This window comes from Quercus robur, chromosome 10 (genome assembly GCF_932294415.1).
Source record: "Quercus robur chromosome 10, dhQueRobu3.1, whole genome shotgun sequence".
NCBI lineage: Eukaryota > Viridiplantae > Streptophyta > Magnoliopsida > Fagales > Fagaceae > Quercus > Quercus robur.
This window is the reverse complement of record NC_065543.1, coordinates 54,857,242-54,868,234: the sequence shown is the minus strand read 5'-3', so window position 1 is coordinate 54,868,234 and position 10,993 is coordinate 54,857,242. Positions and strand designations below refer to the sequence as shown.

The window sequence follows — 10,993 nt, the reverse complement described above, 5'->3', positions numbered from 1 at the left end:
TCACGGCTTGCCAAGCTTTGTCCTTCCTTAATGTCGGTGTCTCTTCATTTGCCTGGGAAATACTCCTGGTTATGAGACATTCCTTGAGTTTTACTCACGTCGTGCTTTTGCCGTTTCATTACACGAGGCGCGTCTTTAATAAGTTCCCTTTACGAGGCAACGCCAATCCAACGGTTGTAGACAACGTTGGGAGTTGAGTGGGAATTATCTCGTTTGTAGCTTTTCTTGGAAATCAGTACAGATTAAATGCCACCAGACTTGCCTTCCATATAAGAAGCAAGGTAGGAGGTCATTTCCTTGGCGTACAGACCCCTCAATCTTTTCAAATTCCTAAACCACCTGCTGTGCTTAAAGTCCTCACTGCCAGTAGGATTAAGCTTTAAGGAGTGATATGGTTGGGGCGAAGATGGGGGTGAAGGGACCACACCCTCTCTAGAAGCATTGGGTCTCTCCGAGACTCAAGATGGCCCGATCAAGGCAAGGGAGACAGAGACTCAAAGCATTTCTCCCCCTCGACAAGGCGAGAAAGAAGCCTCTTCTTCCTTTAGCCAAAATCCGAAGTAGGTGCTGGTCGCATCAGATTTTTGGTGCGATAGCACTAGGGTTGCTCATCGTCAGTACCATCCGTTCTCTCTCGAGCGCTACTAACATGACACTAGCCTGATGGGAGTCAGAGCTGGCACGGGGACTAGGCATTCCCGCTTCCTCCTCTCCTCCTTCTCTAGTGCTTCCTTTTGCTTCCGCTTCTTCTTCTCTTCCATCACTAGGGGCATCCTGGTGTTTCTGCTTCTTCTTCTGCCTCTTCTCCCCTTCCATCAACGGGGTCATCTTGATACGCTTAGTCGCCATAAGAGCAGAATTTTGAAGGATTTATTGTTCCCTTGTATCTTTTTCCTTTTTGTTTTTGTAGTTAGCTTCTGGTATAGGCTTGCTTAGGCCCTTCATTGTACGCTATACTATTTCTTTGTATTAATAAAAGATAGCTTTATTTTATTCTAAGTATTCTTTCTTTTCTGCAATAGTTATATTGTGAATGGATGTGCTATTTTTTTTTTTTTTTTTTTTTTTTTTTTTTTTTTTTTTTTTTTTTTTTTTTTTTTTTTTATTCTGAACGATACTTAGGGCCAAAACCCTTGTTAACAAAAAGCTATTATTTTGAATTCATTGAGACTAACAAGCACAATAATGCCGACCTGAAAAATGTTATACATACAAGACTAACCGAGATAACAGTTGAATGCTCTGTATTGCATATGAGGTGATCATCTAAGGATGGGTAACCCAAAATGAACTATCTGAGAAGGTCGCCGAACGCTAGGGTGCTTTGCCACGTTCCTGACAACATTCATAGCCTTAACCATTTTTGGCATCCGGTCTGAGGACCGAGGTATGATTGTACCGGGTTTAAATACTCATTTACATTAGTTTCCCTAGAGCTGAGGATCCGAGGACAGGACGGGATTTCCATTCTGTCTAAGACTTAATCTATTTTCTAATGACTAATCTCCCCATAGGTTTAAATCCGAGGACCATGCAATATCTTGGTTCTGTCCAAAACTCATAATCTTCTTTAAGTAGTTGGTTTCCCCATAGGTTTGAGTCTGAGGACCATACAATACCTTGGTTCTGTCCAAAACTCATAATCTTCTTTAAGTAGTTGGTTTCCCCATAGGTTTGAGTCCGAGGACCATGCAATACCTTGGTTCTATTCAAAACTTAGATTTTCTTTAAGTAGTTGGTTTTCCCATAGGTTTGAGTCCGAGGACCATGCAATACCTTGGTTCTGTCCAAAACTCATAATCTTCTTTAAGTGGTTGGTTTCCCCATAGGTTTGAGTCCGAGGACCATGCAATACATTGGTTCTGTCCAAAACTTAGAATTTTCTTTAAGTAGTTGGTTTCCCCATAGGTTTGAGTCCGAGGACCATGCAATACCTTGGTTCTGTCCAAAACTTAGAATTTTCTTTAAATTTTGAGGATTAGCGCCTCGGCCAAGGTGTGGTGGGTGTTGACTTGAGGTTGGAAGCCCCCAGAACTGCCCATGCCACTGTTGTTTCGAAGTGTAGCCCCTAGTGAAACTTTATATTAAGGCAACAATAGCGTGCCGCTGGAAATGACGGAGGAGCTTTCTCAGTCCCTTGTTTGGCAGGAGTTCGATCCTACCGCCATCTATACCAATGCACAAGCCTTCCCCATAGACGACGCCAATTGTAAGGACTCAATTTATAACGACCCCAAACTGGTATTGGGTTCGCACGTTTAAGGCCCAAACAATATAATTTGTAGAGCGTGGGTTGAAAGGCTAAACCTTGATCACCGAACAGTGGTTAATCATGGTACTCATACAAAGGTGAACCATGTTTGCTCAAGAAGTCTTTCTCCTCGGCATGGCCTGGGAGGCTCTGGTTCTTGGTCTTTTTTCCCAACCCTTCTTTCTGGATTGCTTACTTCTATTTTTATATTAGCCCTTACTCTTCCTCCAACGTCCACGTGTAGGTTCAACTTTCCAGGGCTGATACTTGTCCCATCAGCCCATACCCAAAGTGGTTAAGGGTGATTGTAAAAGCTGAAAAGTATTGCTCTGTCTGGCGCAAAGTATTTAATTGCAATAATGACAGCCTTTCCTTTGTCCTTTGTCGCCATATTGTCCAGGGGTCCTTTCTCCATCAATGTGGAGGTGTTCAGCTTTTCCTTAAACTGTTTCTATACTGTACTTGCACTTTCTTTCAGGAGCGCGTTGGGATGCCGAGGATAGAATCATCCTCGGCTATATCTCTAGCCCATTTGGACCTTCACTGTATGTCCTCGGCAATATCCCTCCTCAGCTCGGGCCTTGAGCCTTAAAGCAAAGTGGGCCGGGGTTACAAGTTCTCTGGCCCCACAATAGGTTAAAACAAAAGTCTAAAACTAAATTTATGAGTTAAAATTAAAACCAAAAAGCTATCAAGATCTTTGTAGTACTTAATTTTGTTTGAAAATAGCTCTAAGTAATTTGTCCATTTGAAAGGGGAAAAAAACTAAATCTGGAATTAAAAAATATCCAATATACTAATACATCAATCTCTCTTCTTTTCTTTTTTTAAGTGAAAGATAGAAGTAAACAAATATGTATCTAAACTGCTTTTAACTGATTTTATGTAAACTTAATATGTTTTGGGTGTGGCTTGTGTCCAGTGGAAGTTTCCACTGGACACGTGTCCACAATCCAACGTGTCCAGTGGAAACTTCCACTAGACACAAGCCCTTCCCATATGTTTTTTTAGGTAATTTTTCAAGGAATGCTAGAGTTTCTAGTGTTTTGTAGAATGAAACGTGAATTTGGCCAATAGCAAAGGTCTGAAACTTTGGTTGACATACAAAGTAACATCTCAATAACGTAGGTACCAAACTAGAAACCCACTTCCCCCTTTTTTTATGGAAAGCAAAAAGCCCTAAAGCTATCACCTAGTTTTGTGTTACACTATCATTTTTTGTAGAGTTCTAAAACAATAATTAGCTCATGCATCCAGTGTATGCATCATCCCTTTCACATGTGGACCTTATATTGTATGTGACCCACATATTTGCAAAAGAGATGATACATATGTTAGGTGTACAAAATGCCTTCTCAAGGAGAGAACCCACCAAAGCCAGCCCTGCCTACATATATGCAGAAGTTTGGGCCTATTTTGCTATTAGGCTTCGTATCAAGGTCACGGTCAATATGGTTAAACCAATCCAAGCAGTTTGGCATGTTATCATTCTCCAAGACTCATGATGTGCATGCAAATACCTAGCTTTGTAACACAAAGCAGAGACAGATGAAAAGATGCATGACATGGAACTTGTATTGGAAATGTTCCTGTAAATATACAAATCACTAATTTATATGATTATGATTTAGCATCCTTACACTTGATAAGGTATGTACCACACATAGTAATACATCTAAAATCCTAGATGTACCTACACATACAACTAAAATTCTGTATGTACCTGAACTCTACTAGATCAATTCTGAACTGCAACAATGCTCATTTTACAATTCTCTACCATCTCTGAAAATATGTATGCAAGTGATCAGTTTATGCAAATATTTGCATCTGAGATTTTCTATGCTCAATACCATTGCCACTGCAAGAATTTTGATTCCAAGAATGAACGTTATAGAGGCAGGTGTACATTTCACTGATGCAATTGTTGTATAAACTGATCACTTGTGTACGTATATTTAGAGGTAGCAGAGAATTGTAAAATGAGTGTTGTTACTACTTACAATTGGTCTAGTAGAGTTCATGGTTTAAGAAGAGCAACGATCCTCAGAATTTCTCCATATTTTCCTCATGTTGATATGAAGGCAATTGCTAAGCTAAATCATCCATTACTGAGTGAGATTGCCTGTGTGTAGGGCTGACACTCCCACCACGGCTAATTTTCAGTGCTGTCAAAGTCTTTAGTATTTCCATGTTCATGGCACTGTCCACACTCCTTGATGACAGCTTCTTGTGTGATTTCTGCAAATGAAGCTTAAGTGAGCTGCTGCTGAGACCAGCATTCTTCCCACAAATGGGGCAAACTTTCATTGTTGGCTTTCGTTTTTGCCACTCCATGGAAACCTTACCATGTAGTTTCCGATCCAGATCCAATAGGACCTTAGCAAACCCATCATTAGGCTGGGCTCGGCGGTGAACTCGTTTGAGGCCATTCCATGCTTCTAACAAAGTTAAGTTCCTACATCATAGAAACAAAGAGCATTCAATAATAGAATATTTCTTTGGAGATCTAGAAAATCATATTTCATTTCCAACAAGGAGATTACATGTATGGAATATCCAATGTAGCAGCTGGTTGAGGTCTGAAGTCTACCATTGGGGAGGTTCCATATCAATTAAATTTACATAAAAAAAACTTAGGCACAATTCTTTAGGTGTTATACCCTAAGTTCCCCAAGTAAATTCAATCATGTGGTTGCACTGACCAAAGAACCACATGTTTAAATTTAACTGTCTTTTGGAAAAAGTGTACAACATTGTTTGTGTGACATTAGTCAATACAACCACATGATTGATTTTAAGGTCTAATACTTAAAGAAGTGTACCTAAATTTTGCCCATTTACATACCTAAAGTAACATGAAAATTGTAATTTTCACTTACTTCCTGAGCATTAAGTAGGCTATCACCAATGTGGCACTTCTACTTCTCCCTTCAAAGCAATGAACTAGAACTCTCCCACCTATTTGCTCAACATGATCAATAAAATTGGAAGCTTCTTCAAAGATGCTGCTAATGTTTGCGTCTTCACTGTCACATATCTGTTCATATGGCAGGTGATACAATCAGTTGGAAATTGATTTATGAAATAGCAGCTAGCTTGAAGTGCAGAATGAGCTGGTACCATTCTTCATATAAAATGGGAATGGATAAGAAAGGAAAAAGCCCTCACAGAAAAATTTCTGTATTCAAACAGATCAGGAAACTGAGAATCTGACTGTCCAATTTCATTTGAGCACAAACACAATATATGAGTAATTCCTAAATGTTGCAGTGTGAATACAGATCTTGCAGCCAAGGAACCTCCAATGAATAGGCTACTTGTAACTGAAGATGGCCTCTCTGTATTTGCAGCCTCAGATATCAATGCAATTCTCTCAAGAATGTGCTCCAGTCTGACCTGAAAGTTCAAATTTAAGGAAAAATGGAACGTTATTCTCTTTGTAAAAATGCATCCCCCCCCCCCCCCCCCTTCTTTTACAAAAAAATAAAATAAAAAACTGCATATATAGTTTTGTTTCTGAACAGAAATAAAATTAAGTGCAATATTACCTTCAATTCGTAAGCATCAATAACACAATTATTATCACTACCCTCGAAAAACCCTGTATTGAAATTGTTCTCCAGGCAGAGTCTAACAGCATCATTTCTTAGCATTTCATTCCACTGTTCCAAGTCTTTGTTTGATTCAGCATCAACCTGAGCATAGAGAGAACAAAATCAAACAATAGAGCATTAGGTAGACAAAAAATTAGTAACAATAATTGTAAGCTAGTCAAGAGCTCTTTTTCAAACAAGATGTTGTGTTAAATTGAGGAATAGCATATTCTGTTTTTAGAATTTAAATTCTGGAAGTCTGGTTCCCGAGTCCTGACCTGACCCTGAGTCAGCTGACTTGCTGGTGCACAGCTAGTCTGTTGGTTTTCTGTGAAATGATTCTTGAATTGTTTCTTTAATAAATATCTCTTATTCATCCTAAATGATGATGATGATAATGATGATAATAATAATAATAACAATAACTTGCAAAAAGAACAAAAGACCTACTATATCAAGCAGTATATGCACATAATTATAAATATCCAACATGCTAACATGAGAATAAAGCAACTACTAAATAAGTTCCATTGTTTCAATACTAGTTTCTGTCTGCTGATCATGTTTCATATGTTACACAATTTAGTCATGTTAACAAACATAACACTGATATATATGCACAGATCAACATCATAAACACATGACATTAAAGTCACTGCAGAACAATCAGTACCATCCAGTTTGGTCAATTTTCAGCTCAATCTCTCTACAGCATAAGAAGTCTCAGTTTCACTCACAAGAAGCAAATTGATAAGCATGACATAGATTGCAAACTTTATCCATAGGAATACCGGGAAAAAAAAGGATAAAACCTCTCAATAATATTAAAGTTAGATATCAGCTTTGTGCCATGAATAAATTAATTTATACTAAAAAGATATAATTTATCCACCAAATTCAGTTTGCTAGAAGTGTATAACCAACCTTGGCAAATTTCTGGAAGTCACGCAACTTTGCTGTCAAACGCAGGCTACGAACAGGCTCTCCACTTCCTTTGGGAAACTTTCCATGCCAATTTTCTCTTGTCACGGGAGAGCTGGAGCCTGTGCTTTCTTTATTTCCTGAAGATGATGACTTTGAAGCAGTTCTCTGCAATTCTGATTCAATAAATTCTGGATCATTGATAAATCGTTCCTTACTCAAGGGTGACCCAGGAACCACTAAATCCTCTTTGTCAGACTCCCCCGAGGACATTTTATTTATAATATTCAAAAATGCTCGTAACAAGCATTCCAGTTTTTGGTGAAGTGTGAGCATGAATATCTGAAACCCCTGTAGATCCCTAAGAGCAGCGCGGAACCCATTACGGAATTCATGAACAATGTAAGTCATTTCATTTGTCCATGGATCAGATGCTACATTTGTATCTTCTGATGGAGGGGATCCTAATTTCCCTCCTGATATGTCATATAATAGATTAGAGGAGTATTCAGAGCTATTAAGTAGTAACTCAACTAACTTAGGATAATTTGCCTGGTCATTTGCACGTTTTCCAGCAGGAGGTCGACGAGGGACACCAGAGTCAATAGCCACAATGTGGACATCAGAACAGAAGGATAAATCTGATGATTGACTTCTTAGGCTTTTCTCACTAGATTTTGGTGATTCTATGATATCAGAAAGACCAGAGGCCTGTGATACCAATCCTGAATTAAGAAGGCTCAATCTGCTATCAACAGAAGTTGCCCTTCTCTCTTTTGGAAATGCTCCAACCACCCTTGGTCTGGATCGCTTTATTGCAGAGTCATATGTTTCCTCTAGTGCATCCATATTTGCAGAGGCCGTTCTATCAGCCAACAACAAATTTGCAGAATTGCCACGCCACCTGAGCTGACGGCAAGGGAGTCTATCTTCATTTCTAATAACAAGGTCCAATAACAAGACCCGGCCTAGAGCTGCTGCTGTTTTTTCAGAATATTCCTGAGACTCAAATGCACTTGAGCACTCCATTAAGGGAGATCCATGCACGTAACTTAAAAAAAAAAAAAAAAAAAAAATCAATCCTCACAACATCAAATAAGTGGGGAAAAAAAAAGTTATCTTCTAAAAATATTTTTCAGTCCCATGCATCAAGACAAATAAAAATCCCCCTGGTAATTTGCAGTCAACTATGAAATGGACTCGACATGGGTGTTGGGTGTGAGTGATTCTCCAAGTGTAGGAATTGTCCAACTTTTTGAAGATTTTGTGGTGTCAACTTAGGCACAAGGATAGCAGGCTTAAGGTCAAAACACAAACTATCAATAGGATACATGGGCAAAGGGAAGCAAAGAAATCTAGGAAATCTAAAGTGAATTTTGTAGGCATATCTGAAGCTAACAAGCAAAACAAGTAGTTTATTTCTCTGACTTTTATTATGTTGTGCACATGCAGAGAAGTTGGATAACAAACCAGTTGACCCAAACGGGAAAATAAACCAATAAGTTATTGCCTAATTTTACTTATACATATTCTGAATAAGCTCCTTTTAAGTTCAAGTTCAAATGAAATCAAGAAAAAGACCACCTTGATAACTGAGTGCACTAAGACACTCAGCTCAGTCACACTCACAAAACCCTAGCCACCTAAAAGACTAATAGAGTGCATATGAAAATGATCATCGATTATCCTAACCGGCTGAACAGTAGTGTGTGGAGTCACTCAACTGAGTCAAATGAACCTAACCTTGGAAAGATTGTGATTAGGTGAACAAGTACTTAACAAGGTGCAAGTTATTTTTCATTGACTCATTGCCTCCTAAGGAAGCACAGATATTCCATGCTGCCACACTAACATCTAATTCACAAGTAATCCAAGTTCCAGTTGCACCTCAGAAAAAAAAGGCATCGGCTAAGTTCAAGTGCTTCCAAAAGTTCTAAACAAGTCATTCCACCAACTTCATCTCCTTCTGAACTTGCTGCATTTCTTGCTTTCTCTGCAGCTTCCTTAATTTGGAGCCACTCTGGGCTGGAATTATGGATGACTCTAGCCTGCATTATATCAACAAAACACATTTCATGAAGAGGGAATTTCCAACAGAATTACTTCAGCCAAGGATGGCCTAATTGCCTGAGATGGTAGATTTCACACAACTACAGTAGCAACAAGGAGCAACCTGTGGAGTTCGAACACCTAACCACTTTGCAAATTCGTAGCCAAGGCGTTCCGATTGTGTGGCCATCCTTGATGATGATATCTTTATCACAGCTGCTGCTTCCTTTGGAGAATCATCACCATTCCCAGGCTGGTTGAATAGGGCAAAGAAGACAACTCCCCCAGAATTTACAGTGACCTATATGCACACAACCGAAGAGAAACTGAGGAAGCAGATAAGCAAATAAACAAATTTGTACATACTTCTTCTCAAATATCCTTTTCAATGGAAGCTCATTCTTCAAATTCTGACACACTGACATAAATTCAGACAAAATATCAATGTATACAATGTAGCAAAGCAGATCACATACCTCAAGGGCTTTGTTCATTTCATCCTCGGAATGTTCAGTGCTACTACCATGTTCGGTGTGGTGAAGCGAAGAAAGCATGTCCCAAGAGAAGGAGCTTGACTCAATGTCCAACATAGCAGCTTTACCAAGCCTTTCCCACAAGCTGGTCTCTGTGGTCTGCTCAGGAGGCAGAGAACTTTGAGGATCATCAGCAAATTCTCCTGCACTGAACCATAATTATGATTAAAAGCATGCACCAATGTAAATATATGTATATAAAAATTGCAACCAAATCTCAGCACACAAAACCATGAATAAAATTGAGATATTTTGGTGGTTCCGTTAACAATTTGTTAAGAATTCCCAACTGGCTTTTCATTAATGAATCAACATGAATAGTCGCGCTATCTTTCAAATAAAGAAAATAATCATTTGCACTCTTCAATGGTCATGAAAACCTGCATTGGCCGTGAACTTTGCCTCACAATCTCTAGAATTTTTTCTTTGATAAGTAAGTTTTGGCCTCATGGGGAATCTCTCAAAAAATTAACTAGTACACTCCTTTCAATTAGTAGTTGAATCTTCAAATCTTTTTTTTTTTTTCCTTTCAGTTTGATTCGTAAGTTACACACGCATCCAATAAGTCTTAAACACTTCCTATCATAAGTGCCATTTGGACTAGAACTAATTGCCAAGTTCTTATCTCTCTTTCTAAATCAGTTGCATTCCCATGGAATTCAATATTTTAGGAATCCAAAATCACTTTCTCATTCAATATATTCAATTCACAAGTAGAAAGAAAAGAAAAAAAAGAAGAAGAACCTAGTAAGCATGTGATCGAGGCCTGAAGGGCGGCGAGGAAAGCCGGAATAACGATATCGGCCACTGCGTTTACGGACCAATTCCAGCCATTGTGTGAACTTATATGCCGGCCCGGCTGTGATATCCCCCAACATATACAACAACTGCAATTGTTTTTGCTAACTATTCAATCACATTGTCTTTTTGAGAAACATTCAATCACATTGTTTTCCTTCTACTATAAACTACAACCCCAAAAGAAGATAAATTGTACAAAATCTAAAACTGACCCGGGAAGTGACAGATAAGGGCAATGGAGCCTCAGGCTCTTCGGATCCCAGGTCCAATTCTTTGTCTTCCTCTTTATCCTGCAATTCCCACATACCAAAAAAAAAAAAAAAAATTCAACAACGTGATGCAATGAGAAGTGGTAAAGTTGTTTGATCCAATACACACACACAGTTACTATACCAAAAGATAATCTTTTTTGATTAAACTAAGTTAGAAAGAGGTAATGATTTCTGGGTATTTATTATTTTTTAAAAATACATTACCTGGAGAGAGAGAGAGTTGGTGATGATTGAAGAAGGAGGAGAAGGGTTGTGAAGCTTTTGCTGTTTAGACATAATTGGAAATGAAAAAGATTGCTTTTTTTTTTTGGGGGGGGGGGGGGGGGGGTTAAGTCAAATTTGAAAGCAAAGAATCAAAATTGCACGGAATGGCAAAGAAAAGAGAAAAAGTAGTTGCCACTGTTTTTTTTTAAGGGAAGAGAGAGAGAGGGAGCGGTTTTTGAGGGCCACGCTCGCTTTTTAAGTTCCTGTTTTTGTATGAAACAAACAGTAGAAAAGTACTATGAATACTTCTGAAGTGAGTCTCTGCAGTTTTATCGGCTTGGCTTTGGAAATGGTTGTTGCATGATG

At 38.7% G+C, this 10,993-nt stretch overlaps 1 protein-coding gene across 2 annotated transcripts; it reads right to left on the bottom strand.

Annotated features, from left to right (window-relative positions):
• Positions 1 to 3,798: 3,798 nt before the first annotated feature.
• LOC126701948 (dual specificity protein phosphatase PHS1) lies at positions 3,799 to 10,990 on the bottom strand. 2 transcript variants are annotated; one of them, XM_050400410.1, is made up of 12 exons: positions 10,628 to 10,990; positions 10,364 to 10,441; positions 10,095 to 10,237; positions 9,294 to 9,498; positions 8,942 to 9,118; positions 8,656 to 8,816; positions 6,772 to 7,819; positions 5,803 to 5,949; positions 5,423 to 5,650; positions 5,134 to 5,291; positions 4,600 to 4,709; positions 3,799 to 4,492 (listed from the first exon to the last, which is right to left on the bottom strand). In XM_050400410.1, the coding sequence occupies exons 1-12, from the start codon at positions 10,697 to 10,699 to the stop codon at positions 4,407 to 4,409; spliced, it is 2,613 nt and encodes an 870-aa protein (XP_050256367.1). In that variant the 5' UTR covers positions 10,700 to 10,990; the 3' UTR covers positions 3,799 to 4,406. The 2 variants fall into 2 exon arrangements, with proteins under 2 accessions (XP_050256367.1, XP_050256366.1); XM_050400409.1 differs by having other exon boundaries at positions 3,799 to 4,709; positions 10,628 to 10,989.
• Between the last annotated feature and the right edge of the window lie 3 nt (positions 10,991 to 10,993).

Excerpts from the sequence above, each read along its gene's own strand:
- LOC126701948 (XM_050400409.1), bottom strand. The coding sequence starts at position 10,699 with ATGTCTAAACAGCAAAAGCTTCACAACCCTTCTCCTCCTTCTTCAATC. Across the intron at positions 5,651-5,802 it reads TTGATGCTTACGAATTGAAG|GTCAGACTGGAGCACATTCT; the intron begins GTAATATTGCAC and ends TTGAACTTTCAG. Across the intron at positions 4,710-5,133 it reads GCCTACTTAATGCTCAGGAA|GAACTTAACTTTGTTAGAAG; the intron begins GTAAGTGAAAAT and ends TCTATGATGTAG.